Source organism: Herpailurus yagouaroundi, unplaced genomic scaffold, assembly GCF_014898765.1.
Source record: "Herpailurus yagouaroundi ecotype Mexico unplaced genomic scaffold, PumYag 196, whole genome shotgun sequence".
In the NCBI taxonomy this organism is placed as follows: Eukaryota; Metazoa; Chordata; class Mammalia; order Carnivora; family Felidae; genus Herpailurus; species Herpailurus yagouaroundi.
This window is the reverse complement of record NW_024412427.1, coordinates 37,161,148-37,182,295: the sequence shown is the minus strand read 5'-3', so window position 1 is coordinate 37,182,295 and position 21,148 is coordinate 37,161,148. Positions and strand designations below refer to the sequence as shown.

At 40.1% G+C, this 21,148-nt stretch overlaps 1 protein-coding gene across 2 annotated transcripts; it reads left to right on the top strand.

Annotated features, from left to right (window-relative positions):
- The first annotated feature begins 489 nt into the window (after positions 1–489).
- On the top strand, positions 490–15,558 carry NANP (N-acetylneuraminic acid phosphatase). 2 transcript variants are annotated; one of them, XM_040447924.1, is made up of 2 exons: positions 490–652; positions 14,461–15,558. In XM_040447924.1, the coding sequence occupies exons 1-2, from the start codon at positions 506–508 to the stop codon at positions 15,115–15,117; spliced, it is 804 nt and encodes a 267-aa protein (XP_040303858.1). In that variant the 5' UTR covers positions 490–505; the 3' UTR covers positions 15,118–15,558. The 2 variants fall into 2 exon arrangements, with proteins under 2 accessions (XP_040303858.1, XP_040303860.1); XM_040447926.1 differs by having other exon boundaries at positions 495–577.
- The last annotated feature ends 5,590 nt before the right edge of the window (positions 15,559–21,148 follow it).

Sequence of the window (21,148 nt, the reverse complement as noted above, 5' to 3'; positions counted from 1 at the left end):
CTGACGTGACCTGTCCCGTAACCGCAGACTCAGGGTACTAGACACACGCACTCACATCCCAACTTAGAGTTAGCAAACCACCAGCGAAGTTTCGGAATCGCCCGCAGCTCCCCATGCGATAACCCCCCCCCACCCCGTCTAAACGGGAAAGCCACTGCTACTCGGACTCCTTCTCAGGCGCCACGTGGCACAGAAAACCTCCCCAGGGCAGTTATGATATCACCAGGAGGGCAACATGAAAACAGAGATAAGCAGAAAGAGGCTACGAAGGAAACTGCGCCACTGATCTTCCACACTCTGAAGCTGTTCAGATACTACCCGCCCGCTGACCGTGGCACGTTTCGGTCGCTACCAACAGACCGCGATTCCGGACTCTCGCGGTATCTCGCTGTCTCAGACACTCCACTATTGAGACATCTCGCGGGAGTCCCGCCGGCTGCAAGGAATGGTCAGGTGACCTCACGGCTCCGCCCACGTCTTCCGTGCCCGCAGTCCCTCTTCACGCATGCGCGGGTGGCGGTGGCAGAGGCGGAGTTGGAACGGTACGCGCGCGGTTGGCGGAATGGTCTTGAACCAGGTACGGGCCGTTTTCTTTGATCTGGACAACACGCTCATCGACACGGCCGGGGCGAGTAGAAAAGGCATGTTGGAGGTAACGTCCCAACTCCCGCGGCCCTCCTCCGGGCAGGGTCAATGCGCCCACCCTGTATCACGCGCTTTCCTGTCCCCTTGGTGTCTTCCCACCCCTGACCTTTCCAGTGCTATCTCCGCCGAAACCGCACCGGGGCCAGGTCATCCCGGAGGCACTGGCTTCTCGTCCTTTGAGGCCCCTGGCCCCATGTCGGAAGGATCGGGAAAGAAAGACGAGTGGGCAGGGGGTGCTGGCTGGTGTTGCTGCCTTCCCTCACTCCCAGCCCCTTGGGTTACCTCCCTGGCTACGCCCAGGTTCTGGGACGCTGGGTTCTTGAAATTGTTTCCAGTGCTGTGGGACGTGAAAGGATGTCATTAAAACTGCCACGGTGGCAGAGTCGCCCACAAACATGGACGTTCATACCACACTTGGAGACACCTGGCTTCTGGCTTCTTGCCAGGGCAGGTTCGGACCAGCTAGGCGCCATCCTCTCCGCGGTTGACCTCCGGGAGGGTCGTACCCGCACTGAGTGGTCTTCGATGGATCTTTGAGGAGACCCAGGAAGTTACGCAACTGTCAGTGGCGAGTCTGGACTTAATTGACTCCAGAGAATTTTCTCCGCAGGAATTCACCTCCAGTCTCCCTGCTGTGGGTGTGACCCTTAGATATCTGAGGTGACACCCAAACTCCGTGCTTCACAGAGCATTCCTTTCATGAGGCATTGCTCAGCAGCATCCTCTCCATACCCACAAATGTTGTGTCAGACCTTTCCCATGCTTTTCAAGCCCTCTAATCCCCCTTTTCTTTCTAATGCCTTCAGCTCTAAGGAGAAAACCAAGAGTGATCAGATGTGAAAAACCCACTTTCAAAAGCTAATCCTTCCAACCCTGAGTGTTCCAACCTCTTTAGTCTTCATTAGTTAGGTTTTAACTCCCTGGATCTTCATCCTCTTTGTTGGTGCATTCCACTCCTGAATATTCAGGTCTGTCCCACACTTAAAAACATTAAAAAGAATGCCTCCCTTGAATCCTTCTCTCTTCACTAGATGTTACCTATCTCAGTTGACGACCATGTTTTTCAAAAGAAATCTATATACATTATCTCCACATTTTATTTATTACTAAATCTCTTGACATACAGTTTCTGTCTTGCTAATGAAATAGACTTGCCAGGTCATTAGGCACCTCCCAAATTGCCAGAATCAATGGACATTTTAAGTCTGTCTTAATGACTTTACTGAGGCATTCCACACTATTGACTGTCCTTTTTATCTTTATACCCTTTACCTTGACCTCAGGGGCATATTTTGTGTTCTTGGCAGGTCAGGCCCAGTATATTGCAATTAAATTCTTGGCTTAGGCCAAATAATGCTATAGGCCAAGAGTTCATGCTTTGAAATCAGGCATTTGGTAAGTGAAATAAGTCAGAGAAAGACACATATATGTTTTCACTCATATGTGGAATTTGAGAAACTTAACAGAAGACAAAGGCGGAAGGAAAGGGGAAAAAATAGTTTCAAACAGAGAGGGAGGAAAACCATAAGAGACTCTTAAACACAGAGAACAAACTGATGGTTTATGGGGGGGAGCGGAAAATGGGTGATGGTCATTGAAGAGGGCACTTGGGATGAACACTGGCTATTGTATGTAAGTGATGAATCATGGGAATCTACTCCTGAAGCCAAGAGCATACCATATATACTGTATGTTAGCTAACTTGACAATAAATTATGTTTAAAATAAATAAATAATAAAATTAGACATTTGAGTTTCAATCACAGCTCTCCCAGTACCTAGCTGAAAGTGCCTGAACAAGTTATGTAACCACTCTAAATCTTAAATTCTTATTTTAAAATTTGAATAATGATCTTAGTCCTCAGTATCCTTACCAGGTTTAATTTAAACCTGGAAAGTACATGCCATCCAAATGTTCACTTGATGAATTATACCATCCACCCTGTCACCTAGACTATTACTATGGTGGTGTCTCCAAGTTCACTATGTCCAGTTCATCCTTCACATTCCTGCCACAGTGAAATTTCTGAACAAAAGTCAGATTCTATTTCTCCCTAGTCTTTATACCCTCCCTTATACCAGCACTGTATTTTGTTCAAGATATACTTATCAAAGGATAGTAACAAGTTTTGTAACTCAGATGCCTACAACTTAATAGCTTCTTAAGAGGGAACAAACTGTTGTAGTCATTCATTTGATGCATGGTAAATATTGAATAAATGATGGATGGATGGATGGATGGATAAATAAAAATCCAGGTTTCCAGACTTGGTTCAGTTGCCACCTCCTTTATAAACATTCTATCAAATGAGCAGAGTTTGTGTGTGCTTTTGACTATAAAAGGAATGCTTTATCACATAAGAATACAGCATCATCCATAAATGCTGGCCTGTTCAGAAGTAATATGTCAGCTTTCATAAATACTCTATTGAAAGGAGAAGGGGAGGAAGGGTCTTAGCCATTGCCTTGGGCTTGGGGAGAAGGAGCCATTTCCCTTTCTGGGAAAGTTCTTTCTTTCCACCCTCTTCAGGCCTGTCCGTGTCACTACCCAAGAGGAAGCTGTCCACAGGAAATTGCAGTTTCTCAATGAACAGAGCAGGAAAGATTTCTGCATTTGTGAGTTTACTCTCTAGTGGGGATGACTGTGAACATAATACATCAGATGTATATTTATTTATAAGTATGTTCAGAAAAGTGGAGGGGAGAATGAATTGTAATTTTAAATAGGTTGGTCAGGTAGGTCACATAGAATAAATGATGTTTGAGGAAAGACTTGAGCTAAAATAGCACAAGAGCTGCTTGAATTGGTAGACTCTATGCAGGCAGTCCTATTTTGTGAGCATGTATTTTTTATTTTTTTTTTATTAAAAATTGTTTTTGTTTACTTTGAAAGAGAGAGAGAGAGCTGGGGAGGGGCAGAGAGAGAAAGAGAATCCCAAGCAGGCTCCATGCTGCCAGTGTGGAGCCCTGCATGGGTCTCGAACCCATGAACTATGAGATCATAACCTGAGTCGAACTCCAGAGTCAGAGGCTCAACCGACTGAGCCACTCAGGTGCCCTTGTGAGCATATATTCTTAACTCCGTTTTATTTGGAATTCAGCCACTTCATATACTATCATAGTATTGTAAAGTGTTATATAGTTTCCACTCTATCCCTCAGAAAGTGTTTAAATCGCAATCACAATCAGCTAAAAGCTAGTAGTGATGATACTAACTTTAATTCTGGGTCCAGAAAGCAGGAGTAGGATAGAGTCTTCTTTTTGTATTGGTTAAGATGAGTCTTAGAGTTTTGAACTAGAAGTTTGAGTTTATCTTATGACATCAAATTGATCCCCCTCCCCCTTTACTGTCTTAGGGCTCCTTTCTTCATGCCCCTAAGTACTTAGTGGGCTTAACTGTGCGCAGAATCCTTTTCAGGCCAGCCTTACCCTTGCATAAAATGTCATCACACTTCCAAGTTAGAGATCGTTTTACTCCACCCCCAATTCAATCAAAACTCTCATTTTCTCAGTTGGGGCATTAAGATTGTGTGCACTAGTAATAGCGTGTACTAATTCAACTTAGGTGTTTTTGTTTTATTGAAATATAGTTGACACAATGTTAACATTAGTTTCAGGTATAAAATCTAGTGATTCAATAGGTGTTATTTCTGTTTTAAGTAATATTAATGTATAAATGACTGATAAACTTTTCCCCTAATGTGTTAATGTTTAAATGCTACTTGTGATCCCAAGTGAATCTGTAATTACTTGCTGTGTGGAAAAAAAAAAAAAATGGAAAAGTTAATTCAGAGGGTATACTTGGAAGAAATAGCAAAACTTGAAAGTGGTATTCTATACCTTTAGAAGACTCCACTTTAAGGTAAGCTAATTCTGCTTTTTAAGAGCCCTGAGAACATAAGAAATGAATTGGCAATTGCAGTAAGAGGAAATGGGATGTTTATGGGGAGCTTTCAGTTTGCTAACTATGAGCTAGCTCCTATTTAAGCTCAAGAACTGTGGACTTCTAGGGGCCTGTGTTCTTTTATTGTGTAGCAATAGGGTTGCTAAAACTTAGTGGCCTTCCATCATAGCTCAAGAGCAATTCAACTGACAGTGTTAGAAAAGATGGTGACATTAGTGTGAAAGCTGAAGAAGCTTGGTTTGTTCATTGAAATTAAACTTTGCCTTCATCTAAAATTCTTAGGATTGGTATATTTTTCTTGGACTATTAAGACTTTTCTTAACTCTTGCATTTTTTTTAAAGTTTTTTTTTTTCAACGTTTATTTATTTTTGGGACAGAGAGAGACAGAGCATGAACGGGAGAGGGGCAGAGAGAGAGGGAGACTCAGAATCGGAAACAGGCTCCAGGCTCTGAGCCATCAGCCCAGAGCCTGACGCGGGGCTCGAACTCACGGACCGCGAGATCGTGACCTGGCTGAAGTCGGACGCTTAACCGACTGCGCCACCCAGGCGCCCCATCTCTTGCATTTTTTGATGAACAAAAATAGCCTGAACAATATTTCCTTTTCTTTTTTATTTTTATTTTTTAATTTACATCCAAGTTAGTTAGCATATACTGCAACAATGATTTCAGGAATAGATTCCTTAATGCCCCTTTCCCATTTAGCCTGTCTCCCCTCCTTCAACCCCTCCAGCAAGCCTCTATTTGTTCTGTATATTTAAGAGTCTCTTCTGTTTTGTTCCCCTCCCTATTTTTGTATTATTTTTGCTTCCCTTACCTTGTGTTCATCTGTCCTCATATGAGTAAAGTCACGTGCTATTTGTCTTTCTCTGACTAATTTCACATAGCATAATACCCTTTACTTCCATCCACGTAGTTGCAGATGATAAGATTTCATTATTTTTGATTGCTGAGTAACACTGCATTGTATATGTGTACCATTTCTTCATTATCCATTCATCATTCAATGGACATTTGGGCTCTTTCCATACTTTGGCTATTGTGTAGTGCTGCTGTAAACATTGGGATGCATGTGCCCCTCCCTTGGATAAATACCTAGTAGTGCAATTGCTGGGTTGTAGGGTAGTTCTATTTTTAATTTTTTGAGGAACCTCCATATTGTTTTCCAGAGTGGCTGCACCAGTTTGCATTCCCACTGGCAGTGCAAAAGAGATCCTTTTTCTCTGCGTCCTCACCAACATCTGTTGTTGCCTGAGTTGTGAATGTTAGCCATTCTGACTAGGTATGAGGTGGTATTTCATTGTGGTTTTGATTAGTATTTCCCTGATGATGAATGATGTTGAGCATTTTTTCAGGTGTCTGTTGGCCATCTGGATGTCTTCTTTGGAGAAGTGTCTATTCATGTCTTTTGCCCACTTCTTCACTGGCTTACTTGTTTTTTTTTTTTTTTTAATTTTTTTAATGTTTTATGTATTCTTAGAGAGAGAGAGAGAGAGAGCACAATTGGGGGGGGGGAGAGCGAAAGAGGGACACAGAATCGGAAGCAGGCTCCAGGCTTTGAGCTGTCAGCACAGAGCCTGACATGGGGCTCGAACTCACAAGCCGTGAAATCATGACCTGAGCTGAAGTCGGACACTTTACCGACTGAGCCACCCAGGCGCCCCTGGATTATTTATTTTTGGGGTTTTGAGTTTGATAAGTTCTTTATAGATTTTGGATACTACCCTTTATCTGCTATGTTGTTTGCAAATATCTTCTCCCATTCCGTCACTTGCCTTTTAGTTGATTGTTTCCTTCACTGTGCAGAAGCTTTTTATTTTGATGAAGTCCCAAGAATTCATTTTTGCTTTTGTTTCCCTTGCCTCTGGAGACTTGTTAAATAAGAAGTTGCTCCAGCTGAAGTCAAAGAGGTTTTTGCCTGCTTTCTCTTCGAGGATTTTAATGCCTTCCTGTCTTACATTGAGGTCTTTCATCCATTTTGAGTTTATTTTTGTGTATGATGTAAGAAAGTGGTCCAGGTTCATTTTTCTCCATGTGACTGTCCAGTTTTCCCAGCACCACTTGCTGAAGACACTGTCTTTATTCCATTGGATATTCTTTCCTACTTTGTCAATTATTAGTTGGCCATATATTCGTTGGTCCATCTCTGGATTTTCTATTCTGTTCCATTGATCTGAGTGTCTGTTTTTGTGCCAGTACCATGCTGTCTTGATGATTACAGCTTTGTAATACAGCTTGAAGACCGAGATTGTGAAACCTCCAGCTTTGGTTTTCTTTTCCAAGATTGCTTTGGCTATTCAGGGTCTTTTCTGATTGCATACAAATTTTAGGATTGTTTGTTCTAGCTCTGTGAAGAATGCTGGTGTTATTTTGATAGGGATTGCAGTGAATATGTAGATTGCTTTGGGTAGTACAGACTTTTTAACAATATTTGTTCTTCCTATCCAGGAGCATGGGATGTTTTTCCATTTTTTTGTGTGTTCTATTTCTTTCATAAGTTTTCAGTAGTTTTCACTGTATAGATTTTTCACCTCTTTGGTTAGATTTATTTGTAGGTATTTTATGGGTTTTGTTGCAATTGTAAATGGGATCAACTCCTTGATTCTCTTTCTGTTGCTTCTTTATTGGTGTATAGGAATGCAACCAATTTCTGTGCATTGATTTTATATCCTGCCACTTTGCTGAATTCATGGATAAGTTCTAGCAGTTTTTTGGTGGAAGCTTTTGGGTTTTCCATGTAGAGTATCATGTCATCTGCAAAGAGTGAAAGTTTGACCTCCTCCTGGCTGATTTGGATGCATTTTGCTTCTTTGTGTTGTCTGATTGATGAGGCTATGTTGAGTAACAGTGGTGAGAGTGGACATCCCTGTCTTGTTCCTGATATTAAGAGGAAAGCTCTCATTTTTTCCCCATTGAGGAGGATATTAGCGGTGGGTCTATCATACATGGCTTTTATGATCTTGAGGTATGATCCTTCTGTCCCTACTTTCTTGATGGTTTGTATTAAGAAAGGATGCTGTATTTTGTCAATTGCTTTCTCTGCATCTATTGAGAGGATCATGTGGTTCTTGTATTTTCTTTTATTCATGTGATGTATCACATTGGTTGTTTTGTGGGTATTGAACCAGCCCTGCATCCCAAGGATAAATCCCACTTGGTCGTGGTGAATAATTTTTTTAATGTATTGGATCTGGTTGACAAGTATCTTGTTGAGTATTTTTGCATCCGTGTTCATCAGGGAAATTGGTCTATAGTTCTTTTTAATAGGGTCTCTGTCTGGTTTTGGAATCAAGGTAATGCTGGCTTCATAGAAAGAGTTTAGAAGTTTTCCTTCCATTTCTATTTTTTGGAACACCTTCAAGAGAATAGGTGTTAACTCTTCCTTAAATGTTTGGTAAAATTCCCGTGGAAAGCCGTCTGGCCCTGGACTCTTGTTTTGGGGGAGACTTTTGTTTACTAGTTCTATTTCTTTACTGGTGATGGGTCTGTTCAAATTTTCTGTTCCTGTTTCGGTTTTAGTAGTTTATATGTTTCTAGGAATTTATCCATTTCTTCCAGATTGCCCATTTTATTGGCATATAATTGCTCATAATATTCTCTTATTATTGTTTGTATTTCTGCTGTGTTGATTGTGATCTCACCTCTTTCATTCTTGGTTTTATTTATTTGGGTCCTTTCCTTTTTCTTTTTGAAACAAACTGGCTAGGGGTTTATCAATTTTGTTAAATCTTTCAAAGAACCAGCTTCTGGTTTCATTGATCTGTTCTACTCTTTCATTTGGGGTTTGATAGCATTAATTTCTGCTCTAATCTTTATTATTTCCTGTCTTCTGCTGGTTTGGGGTTTTATTTGCTGTTCTTTTTCCAGCTCTGTAAGGTGTAAGGTTAGGTTGTGTATCTGAGACCTTTCTTCCTTCCTAGGAAGGCCTGAATTGCTATATACTTCCCTCTTATGACCGCTTTTGCTGCGTCCCAGAGGTTTGGGGCTCTGGTGTTATCATTTTAATTGGCTTCCATGTACTTTTTAATTTCCTCTTTAACTTGGTTAGCCCATTCATTCTTCAGTAAGATGTTCTTTTGTCTCCAAGTATTGGTTACCTTTCCACATTTTTTCTTGTAGTTGATTTTGAGTTTCATAGTATTGTGGTCTGAAAATATGCACGGTATGATCTCGATCTTTTTGCACTTGCTGAGGGCTGATTTCTGTCCCAGTATGTGGTCTATTCGGGAGAACGTTCCATGTGCACTGGAGAAGAATGTATATTCTGCTGCTTTAGGATGAAATGTTCTGAATATATCTGTTAAGTCCATCTGGTCCAGTGTGTCATTCAAAGCCATTGTTTCCTTGTTGATTTTTTTTTATTTTTTTTTTTAACGTTTATTTATTTTTGAGACAGAAAGAGACAGATCATGAACGGGGGAGGGTCAGAGAGAGAGGGAGACACAGAATCTGAAACAGGCTCCAGGCTCTGAGCTGTCAGCACAGAGCCTGATGCGAGGCTCGAACTCATGGACCTCAAGATCATGACCTGAGCCAAAGTCAGACGCCCAACCGACTGAGCCACCCAGGCACCCCTCCTTGTTGATTTTTTGATTAGATGATCAAATGATCATTGCTGTGAGTGGGGTGTTAAAGTCTCCTACTATTATGGTATTACTATCGATGAGTTTCTTTATGTTTGTAATTTATTTGGGTGTTTCCACATTTGGCACATAAATGTTTACAATTGTTAGGTCTTCTTGGTGGATAGACCCCTTGATTTTGATATAATGCCCTTCTGCATCTCTTGATACAGTCTTTATTTTAAAGTCTAGATTGTCTGATATAAGTATGGCTACTCTGGCTTTCTTTTGTCAACCATTAGCATGATAGATTGTTCTCTATCCCCTTATTTTCAATCTGAAGGTGTCTTTAGGTCTAAAGTGGGTCTCTTGTAAACAGCATATAGATGGATCTTGTTTTCTTATCCATTCTGTTACCCTATGTCTTTTGATTGTAACATTGAGTCCATTGACATTTAGAGTGGATACTGAAAGATATGAATTTATTGCCATTATGATGCTTGTAGAGTTGGAGTTTCTGGTGGTGTTCACTGGTCCTTTTGATTCTTTGTTGCTTTTGGTGTGTATACACACACACACACACATGCACATACACAGAGAGAGAGAGAGATGTTTCTTCCCTCAAAGAATCCCCCTTAAAATTTCCTGCAGGGCTGGTTTAGTGGCCACAAACTCCTTTAATTTTTGTTTGGGAAACTTTTTATCTCTCCTATTTTGAATGACAGGCTTGCTTGATAAAGAATCCTTGGCTGCATATTTTTCTGATTCAGCACATTGAATATATCCTGCCACTCCATTCTGGGTGCTAAGTTTCTGTGGATAGATCTGCTGCAAACCTGATCTGTCTTCCCTTGTAGGTTAAGGACTTTTTTCCCTTGCTGCTTTCATGATTCTTTACTTACCTGAGTATTTTGTGAAGTTGACTATGATATGCCTTGTTGATGGTCAGTTTTTGTTGAATCTAATGGGAGTCCTCTGTGCTTCCTGGATTTTGATGTCTGTGTCTTTCCCCAGATTAGGAATGTTTTCAGCTATGATTTGCTCACATAACCCTTCTGCCCCTTTTTCTCTTTCTTCATCTTCTGGGACCCCTATGATTCTGATGTTGTTCCTTTTTAATGAGTCATTGATTTTTCTAATTCTTAAATCATGCTCTTTTGCTTAATCTCCCTCTTTTTTCTTCTTCATTATTCTCCATAAATTTGTCCTCTATATCGCTGATTCGCTGCTCTGCGTCATCCAACCTTGCTGCCATGGCATACATTCAAGATTGCAGCTCAGTTATAGCATTGTTTATTTCATCCTGACTAGCTTTTACTTCTTTTATCTCTGCAGAAAGGGATTCTAATCTATTTTCAACCCCAGCAAGTATTATCGTGATTCTAAATTTTGGTTGAGACATCTTGCTTGTATCATTGTTGATTAAGTCCGTGGCTGTCATTTCTTCCTGTTTGTTTTTTTTTGGATGAATTCCTTTGCTTCATCATTTTGAAGGAAGAAAAGGAATTAATAAGGTAAAAAAAATTGAAATTAAAAAATTAAAACCAACACACACACACATAAAATCAAATATATGATGCTAGATTCTAGGTTTGTTTTTCTGGTTATTGAAAGGAGCTTGACAGATTAAAGAAAAAAGGGAAAGATAATAAAAGAAAAAAAAGGAAAATGTTTGAAAACTTGAAAAATGAATACAATGAAATAGAATAAAATGAAATGATGGAAGTAAAATAGAATTTGAAAATTTTCAAAAAGTAAAAAAAAATAGAAAAAATTTAAAGAGATATTTTTAACAAAAATTGAAAATGAGAATAAATGTTTTCTCTTTCTGTATTGAACAATAAGAAAAGGAAAAAAAATAATTGAATAGATGGACCAGTGAACAGACCGAAATACGATTGAAATTACATCGATTTCCGCTAGAAGTTCAACTATGAAGCACTTTATAGTCTGTAAAGTAAGCAGGCAGAGAGATTTGTGGTGTTCCTGAAGAGCAAGGTTGGCCCAGTTGGGTGGGGCTTAGTGTAATGTCTGCATTCTCCACTAGATGGCGCTTCTTAGCTTACTGGGGTGGATTGTTGTGGCACGTGTAGCGGTGTATGCACCTGCGCAGGAGGGGTAAAATGGTATCACCCAGTTCCCTAGTCTCTAGTATCAGAACTCTGTTCTCCCCGATCAGCAATCAGGCACCTGTCCTTTGTCTCCAGTCCGTCCATTCCCGCTTTTACACTGTCTGTGACCAAACTGTCAGGTTGCCAGGCCAGCATCTCCCTCCTGAGTTTTATCTTAGATGCGGCTGTGTTTTGCATCTCACTTCTGAGGGACTGTGGCTTTGACCTGTTATGACTCTATAGAGGAGAGTCTTACCGAGCAATGGCCTGGTGCCCACCTGCCCCCAGTAATATTTGCAGAACTATGCTCCTGCCTTTGCCCAAAGACTGTGGTTGGGTGCCAACCCACCCCAGAAAATTTTCACAATCATGTAGCAGCAGTGTTTCAGGGATTATGGTAAATCACAACACACATCTGGCACCCAGGTTCCCACTTAATGTCCTTGTTCCAGCACCAGCAAATGTGGTTGTTCTTCAGGATCCTCTGGGACCTTTGCCTGTGGGGTGGCCACACTGCCTCTACCAAATATCCTCCCAGCAGGGAAACTACCTCTCCCCATGTGGGCCAAGGACCTCACTTTCTACCCCTGGTGATTTGCCCTTCTCACCAGAGCACCACCAGGTATCTAGCTGTGGAGTTTCAGGCTCTGTGCTCCCCCCTGTTTATAGAGTCTTAATAGAATTTAAACCCTCTCCTTTCTCCTTTCTCCCTTTTTTTGTTAAGTCCCTTGCTAACTCTTTCTTTTCTCTCTAGCTACTTTCGGGCAGGGAGGGGTTGCTCTCCTCCCATCTCCATCCTCTCTCCACAAGCAAAACAGCCCCCTGCCCTCTGCAGCTTCTCTCTCCCCCAGTTCACTTCTCTGCACAACGTGCCTGCTGAGTTCTGTGGTTCAGGTTGTGCAAATTGTGTTAATCCTCAGATTCGTTTTCTAGGTGTGCAGGATGGTTTAGTTTTGATATGGCTGTATTTTAGGGATGAGAGATGCAAAAAAAACTTCCATGCTATTCCGCCATCTTGCCCCTTGCACTATTTCCTTTACTTTTGATGTGAATCTTATACTCCGAAGGAAGAAGGATGTGTTTATTAATCTCTTTCCCCTTTTCAGTAGGTGAATTGTGAATTCAGTCTTGTGAGTAGCATACAACTTGTTCCCTATATAGTTTAGGGCAACACATTTAAATTTTTTTTTTCCAACGTTTTTATTTATTTTTGGGACAGAGAGAGACAGAGCATGAACGGGGGAGGGGCAGAGAGAGAGAGGGAGACACAGAATCGGAAACAGGCTCCAGGCTCTGAGCCATCAGCCCAGAGCCTGATGCGGGGCTCGAACTCACGGACCGCGAGATCGTGACCTGGCTGAAGTCAGACGCTTAACCGACTCCGCCACCCAGGCGCCCCTAGGGCAACACATTTAAACTTGTTTGACCACTTTGGTCCAACAACAGATAACTTTTGTTCCCAGTTATGTGCCTTGCACTCATCATTCAAAGATCCAAAAATGTCTTGGTGTTGTCATCTTTCCCCAGATGTCCCTAAGACAGGGACTTCAGATGCAGGTAATCCATTTGGGAGGTGATCCTTGGAAGTACTCTAGGAGAGTGGTGGAATCATACAAAGAAGGAAAGTTTAAATGAGCAGGTTACTGGTGTGAACAGCTAGGGAACTGTGGGACACAGCATGAAGAGAACATGCTTCAATTGTCCTTTCCAAGGGACAAGAAAGCAGAGATATTTATCTACCATTTTCTGCCCCTCATTGGTTGAGGCCTTTTCCCAGGGTATCACTTCCACCCTAGCCTATGTGCATGGGTGCTCCTGTGGTCAAATAAAGCTCTTAAACAGAGAAGTCTACCTAATCACAGTATGAAGGTATAGGCATTATGGGAATACTGCATACCAAGGGGATTTGGGTAGCCTCTGCCCAGCCTGAGATTGAAGGCCTTTCACAAACAGTTGCAAATAGCCTCTCTAGCCCCATATCTTACTATCCTCCCTCACACGCCTTGAATTTCATCTTGAACTCTGCTTCTCACCTTTCCCAGTTCTCAAAATTCTAAGCTCTGCATCTTTGTTCATGCTCTTCTTTCTGTCTAGAGTGATTTTATCCTCCCATGCCCATCTTATTGGCTTGTTAACACCTTGGTTTAAATGTTATCTTCTCTGCCAAGCCTTATCCAATAACCCTGTGGAATGACTTGCTTCTTGAATTTTATTTCCATTGTTATTTACATGACTGTCATGGCACTCAAGCCAGCATTTATGGTGGTTACATACCTGCTTATTTTCCCCACCAGATCATGTCATAAGGACAACAGATCCAGTCTCTACTGCCTAATACAATAGTGTAAAGGCAAGCATGTGTGCTTTGGAAGTAGGCAAGTTTGGATTTAAATCCCAACTTGGCAAGTTACTTAACAGTTCTGAACTTCCATTTCTTCATTTCAAAAACGCTTGCAGAGTTGTGGAAAAGGTTAGAAATGATGTATGTGAGCATTGGGTCTTAGTAAATGTTAGAAGACAGGCCAAATAGAAAAGAATCTAATGCAATAAAAGCTAAGATAAAAAGATGTGGAACATGAGTGAGAGCATGTAATTCTAATGGGGGATTCAGAACCAGTGTAACAGAGTGTGACTCAGAACTTGTTGAAGATTTTTATCTGGAGAACTAGTTTTGGACAAAGCACTGGGTCATTAAATGGCTGAAATCACAGAACATGCTTGATTACATTAGAACTGAATATATGTTTCTAAAAGAACAGAATTAGGTTCCATTTTATATGGTGGTCAGTTTAGGCCTTCACAACATAAAATGGACATAGATAAGAAAAGGTTGGATGAACCAGCATTATTTTTGGAAGAGTCTAAATAATGGTTTTGAGGAATTTAAAATGTTTTTACTGAATATCAATATAAGTTTTCTTTCTATTTCTTCATAACCAGAATAAAAGATGGCGGACTGCCAAATGAAGGGTTGTTATGAGCTATCTATGAAGACACTTCTTAGAATAGAAATCGGTTCAATATATGAATGAGTTCTGTAGAGAGAGGTTGGGAGATCTTCACTCTGGTATTCTCTATATTTTTATATTCCTACTACAAATGGCATGCTAATAGAGCTGCCTTAAGGCAGACATATGGAGTTAGAATCTCTGCTCTGAGATTATAGGAGTGTGGCTTCTCAGGGCATGACTATTAAAGACCTGAAGTGTGCTAATAGACCTATTTTCTTTTATTTAGGTGATAAAGCTCTTACAATCAAAATACCATTACAAAGAAGAAGCTAAAACCATCTGTGACAAAGTGCAAGTTAAACTCAGCAAGGAATGTTTTCATCCTTCCAGTACTTGCATTACTGATCTCAGGACTTTACATTGGGAAGAAGCAATCCAGGAAACGAAGGGTGGTGCAGCTAATAGGATATTAGCTGAAGAATGTTATTTCCTGTGGAAATCTACACGTTTACAGCATATGATACTAGCAGAAGATGTCAAAGCCATGCTCACTGAACTTCGAAAGGAGGTCCGCCTACTTTTACTGACAAATGGAGACTGCCAGACCCAAAGGGAGAAGATCAAGGCTTGTGCCTGCCAGTCCTATTTTGATGCTATCGTTGTAGGTGGAGAGCAGAAAGAAGAGAAACCATCACCTTCCATATTTTATTACTGCTGTAGTCTCCTTGGAGTACAGCCTGGGGACTGTGTGATGGTTGGTGACACACTAGAAACTGATATACAAGGAGGTCTTAATGCAGGGCTAAAAGCAACAGTCTGGATAAATAAAAATGGAATAATGCCACTGAAGTCATCCCCCATGCCACATTATATAATTTCTTCTGTGCTAGAGTTACCTGCTGTCTTACAAAGTATAGACTGCACAGTCAATATGTCAGCTTAAAGCACATAAAAGGACATGATTATGTATTTTAGGGTAAAATTACAGGGTTTGAACTAAGAAAAGTTAAGGCATTCCATATATTATGACCCAATTCTAAGAATAATTTTACTTATGATTCAGTGGCCAGCCAACCATTGACTGGTATTTATATCTGGAAATCCAGAGTACATTAATTAATACAAGTTATTTTTAGTAGGATAATCCAGAAAACTTGAGGAAATATATTATTTGTTAAATCTGTAACTTGAGGTTTTTAAAGAATTATTTTATTAATCTTTTAATATCTTGGATCCATGAAGATACCAGGCAAGATAGCTTATACTGGATTCACAAATACAGGTTTTATGTTCTGTCTTAAAAATAGATATATTTTAGGGGCGCCTGGATGGCTCAGTCGGTTAAGTGTCTGATTTTGGCCCAGGTCATGATCTCATGGTTTGTCGTTGGGTTCTTAGCTGACAGCTCAGAGCCTGGAGCCTGCTTCGGATTCTGTCTCCCTCTCTCTCTGCCCCTCCCCGACTTGTGTTCTGTCTCTCTCTCAAAAATAAACATTAATTAAAAATAAAAATTTTAAAAAAAGATATATTTTAAAAATAGATATTCCAGAAAAGGTATATTAGAGATTTATTAGAATAATCAGATCTGGCTAATAGTAAATAGTACTAAGTCACATGCCAATTAAGGTATTCCGTAGTGAAATTATTTTGCATATTTTTTTAAAACATATGCCATATTTTTGCCTACTTTGAATTACATTCTTTTATGAATCTGATTTTTCTGCATGACCTTTTTCTGGGGGTTGGGGGGGTACAATTTTCCTATGGTGTATACACAACAGATTCCTCCAGTAAAAAAGCTGTTAAAATCAGCATGTGGTGCTCCTTCTCTGACATTTTCACATCTTTCCAGAGTGTACTTATAGGTTCTTATTGTCTTTACCTCTTACAGAAGTATTTTTACAATCTTTTCCCAGGTACACAGTGGGTTAAGGGGACTAGGCTGTCTTGCTGAGGATAAGTACAAACCACAGGGTACCAAGTCATTTTCCTTCTGTGGATACTTCAGAGGGGGATTGCCTTGGTGCAGCCTAACCACGCAGCTCTCCCATGAATTCTTTACTGGCCTGAACAGTTTCACCCATATGATGAAATCTAAGAGAAAATTATGTTTTGCTATAAGATATTTCCAGGGTGTCATTTTAATATAACTTAAGGGGCTCTGGGTGTTAACCATCTGCCTTAAGTCTCCTGTTTTTCAAATTCTAGGAAGTATATCCTTGTTTCACAATTTTTATATCGAATTCATTGTTCACTTTGGGCTTATTAATTAAGGATTAAGGCATCTTGCAACTAGAAAACTTTTTCTAGGCCATTAAGCTAGACTGTCTCATGACTTCAATCAAACTTGGAGTAAAATGGTTAATTAAGGAAAAAAGAAAGAATGATTTAGGTTGGTTTTTCATAGGTTTTTGTTTTAACCTTTATATAAGAAGCTACTAACATAAAATATTAGACTTTTAGGATATGTATAACTATATATACAACTATAGTTATACATATCCTCATTTAAATATCCTATGATTATGATACTTAGACTCTAGATTATGCCTATCTGTAACTATTTCTTTAGCCAATCATTTTCTGTCTACTGCCAAGAACAGGATTCTCTGCCATTGTGCAAATGTCCTGTTGTGTTTACTTCTCACTCTTAATTTTTAAAACTGATTGTGCCCTTGACTGTCCCATGGTGTTGTTGCTATGAAGCTGAACAATAGTGAACAGGGTATGTTTGTGTATAGTTCCATGTGAACTTGATTATATTTTAGCTATTTAAAAAATATTAAATTGGAGGATCTTGACAGAAAAAATAACTATATGCATGATTTCTCTAATAGATTGATGTGCAATGCTGAGGGTTTGTCCTTTTAGCTCTCCCACAGGATGGATGTAGGCAGTGTCACATTCATTATGCTAACTGGAGAAGATTCATTGCTTCTAGATTATAGTGACAGAACTCAGCAAGATAGTTTCTAGGATGTCAAGTGAGCAGTTCTTCAGCAAAAGTTATGGAGGAGAGGGGGAATTAAAAGATTATTTCCTTGTCCTCCCTGTGATTTCTTTCTGTACAGTGCACTAATGCAGTATTGCATTCCATTTGCACCCTTCCATAGGGAAAGACCTGGTAGTTTTCTGCCTTATGAATGGAGTATTACAAAAGATATTAAGGAATCTTGGAGTAGATTCCTATGATTTTATTAACAATGTTTCTATTTTAGAATAATGTTCCTCAAGATTAAAAAAAAATAATGTAACAGGGGCACCTGGGTGGCTTAGTCAGTTAAGTGACTTCATCTCAGGTCATGATCTTGTGGTTCCTGAGCTTAAGCCCTGCATTGGGCTGTGTGCTGACAACTAGGAGCCTGGAGCCCACTTCAGGTTGTGTCTCCCTCCCCCTCTGCCCCTTCCCCACTCGCGCTCTCTCTTTCTCAAAAGTAAATAAACATTTTTTTAAAAATCCCTTATTTAAAAAAATGATGTAACAATAGTGTCCTGTCATCTTTTTTTTTTTTTTCAGTTTCTTCAAAGTGGTATATTCTACAAAGCCCTAAATTCTCAATTGTCTAGAGTCTCTCCCAAGCACTAAGTTATATAGGAAGGCCAAGAGTAGACACAAATGGACACTGCACCTGGATACTAACAGAAAGATGGATGTTTTCTGATTCCATATACGCATCTAACCCACTGGTGCACAAACATTTTAGATCTGGTAGGAGCCAAGACCCAGTGGCTGCTCAGTAAGTATTGTAGGAAAGGATTTTTATAGTTACAGAGACATTTGGTTTAGCACTTTCAAACTTCTTTGTAGCCTACAAAAGAAACGGTTTCCATCACCATCCATTAAGTACAGTTATAGTGAACATATTAATATATATTAAATAGTTTTATATACTTAAAACTGAGGTAAGTTTTATTAAACTACATGCTACTATACATGGTCAGTTTTTTTCACTCCATCTCTCCATCTCTTTAACTTAGGGAATATATTCATATTTGAACAATTACTATTTGGGATACACAAGTAAAAAGAATAAAACAGTGAATGGCAAAGTCTCCTTTCTTTCCCAGAGGCTCACCACTCCTGTAGGCCACTGTTGTAAGCAACTTCCTGTGTATCTGCATGAGTGGGGGATGGGCAGAGAGAGGGAGGGAGAATCCCAAGCAGGCTCTGTACTGCCAGTGTGGAGCCTAACGTAGGGGCTCCATCCCACAAACCACCATGAGATCATGACCTGAGCTGAAATCAAAAGTTGGATACTTAACCGACTGAGCCACCCAGGAGTCCCTAGAATTCCTTTCAGTTAAGCAAGATTTTTATTTCTGCTTTTCAGTTTTAGAAAAAAATGCTCTTGCTGAGGTATTAATTGAAAAAGAGAGTCCAGGGGCGCCTGGGTGGCGCAGTCGGTTAAGCGTCCGACTTCAGCCAGGTCACGATCTCGCGGTCCGTGAGTTCGAGCCCCGCGTCGGGCTCTGGGCTGATGGCTCAGAGCCTGGAGCCTGTTTCCGATTCTGTGTCTCCCTCTCTCTCTGCCCCTCCCCCGTTCATGCTCTGTCTCTCTCTGTCCCAAAAATAAATAAACGTTGAAAAAAAACAAATTTAAAAAAAAAGAAAAAGAGAGTCCTAAAGTTCTGTTTACATCATTTGTGTTAGGAACATACACTTTTCCTGGTCTCTTCCATCCACTATCATTCTTGTTAAAATCATCAATAAAAGTGATGGTTCCATTGACTTTCACTGTGCCTTCATTCACTTTGAGGGGAAGGTCAGCACAGCTATGGAGCGAGCCCTTACCCCTGCTCCACTCTGACTAATTTCCCTCCACTGCATATTGCCATCCTTGTGATTCCCTTTGCCTCTTATGTTGGATTTCCTGGTTTTGTCTTGTGTGTTCCCATGTTTAATTTGTGTGACAGGTAAAATGCTTAAGATTGTAAGGGTCTGAAAATGACTTTATTATCTTCTATTATTGATAAGTTTAATAGCATGCAGTTGGATATCATTTTCATCCAGAATTTCAAAGGCATTGCTCTACTATGGCTGCTAGAAGACATATTTATGTGACCAGTTTTCTTTTCTCTTGAAGATCTTAGAACTGTTGTTTTCCCCCAGTGATCTGTGATGATATATCTTGGTGATGGTCTGTTTTCACCCTATGTGCTCAGCACTCTGAACTCTTCTAATCAAAATCTTAATGTTCTTCAGTTCTGGAAAATCTAATTACTTCATTGAATGTTGCTTCTCCACTGTTTTCTTGCTTTCTTTTTCTGGAACTCTTACTGTTCAGATGATGGATTTCCTTTACTGACCTGCTGTGTTTAATCTTTTCTCCTATTTTTCCATCTGTAATTTTGTTCCACTTTTGGGGAGGTTTCTTCAACTTTATCTTCCAGTCCTATTGATTTTTTCCCCTGTCACCATATTTTTTAATTTCCAAGAGCTTTGCTTTGCTTTCTAGATGTTTCTTTTTAATAACTGCTTTTGTTTTGAGCGGAATATTATCTCTCAGAAAATTGTTAAATCTTTAAAGAATCCATAGAATCCACTGTTTCTTCCAAGTTGCTCTAATCTGTTTCTTTGGATCTATTTGTCACATTAAAGCCTTTCCTTATATTCCTGGAAGTCCTTGGTATTCATGAATAAGAGAGAAGGGATGCTCAGAGCCTGGAGCCTGCTTTGCTTTGCGTCTCCTCCTCTCTCTGCCCCTCCCCTGCTTGTGCTCTGTCTCTCTCTGTCTCTCAAAAATAAACATTAAAAGAAATTATCCTACTCCTAGAAATAGGGCTAAAACTTAGCCAGAATAAAACCATATTTTTTATTAAAATTTTTAAACGTTTATTTATTTTGAGAGAGAGAGAGAGAGAGAGAGAGAGAGAGAGTGTGTGTGTGTGTGTGTTTGAGTGAGAGTAGGGGAGGGGCAGAGAGAGAGAGACAGAATCGGAAGCAGGCTCAAGGCTCTGAGCTGTCAGCCCAGAGCCAGATGCAGGGGCTCCAACTCCCAGACCATGAGATCATGACCTGAGCTGAAGTTGGACGCTTAATTGACTGAGCCACCCAGGTGCCCCCAGAATAAAACCATGTTTTTAATTAGTCTTCAAATATATGACATATGTGACAATATAGTTATTCCCACTGGATTTCTTGGAAGATTTTTTTTTCTGGATTGTCAGTCTGACCTTTTATGGATAAGATGAAAAAATGGCTTAAAGAAATTAAGTTCATGATTTTACTGAAATGGGAACAAAGAGTGACTGCTTACTAGGTACAGAGTCTCCTTTTGGAATGACAAAAGTAATTCTGGAACTAGATAGTGATGGTTTGATTGTGAATGTACTAAATACCCCCAAATTGTACAATGATAAGTGATCTAAAAGTTACATTTTATTATGGTTTATTGGTGTATATCACCTATATTCCACTTGCTGAGTTCCTAATAATGAGAAACATATGTTTAATCTTTTCACATATCTCCAAAGCTTGAAATCTGTGTTGAAGATTTAATAAGTAACAGTAAGATACACTGAAAACTACACATACAGTGCTTCACTGAGTGTCCACCTATAAATGGGACTGTTCTCCCCTGAAAACAGCTCTGTTGTTACATTTAACTCCTTGGAATGAGCAAATTTTGTGGGAATTTGGTGGGTTGAGCCCTCTCTTAAAGAACCGTAAACAACATGGAGCCAATGTAAGCACAATGGGTGCACCCCACACTGAGGCTGGTGAGATGACTTAATCAAGGCCCCGCCACGTGAAAGCTTAGCCACACTCAGTCCCACTCTTTCCAGGGCTGCCAACTCTAATGCTTGCCCCCACATACTAATTAATGGCCCCCAGTAAAGTGCAGGACATTGTGGCAGGTTAAAGACAAATGCAAGGATCACATTTGGAATACCAACAGATATAAAAACTAATAAACTTAATAGGAGACACTCGTGTAACCAGTGCCAGCAATGACACCGAGATGTAATAAAAA

Excerpts from the sequence above, each read along its gene's own strand:
- NANP (XM_040447924.1), top strand. The coding sequence starts at position 506 with ATGCGCGGGTGGCGGTGGCAGAGGCGGAGTTGGAACGGTACGCGCGCG. Across the intron at positions 653-14,460 it reads GTAGAAAAGGCATGTTGGAG|GTGATAAAGCTCTTACAATC; the intron begins GTAACGTCCCAA and ends TCTTTTATTTAG.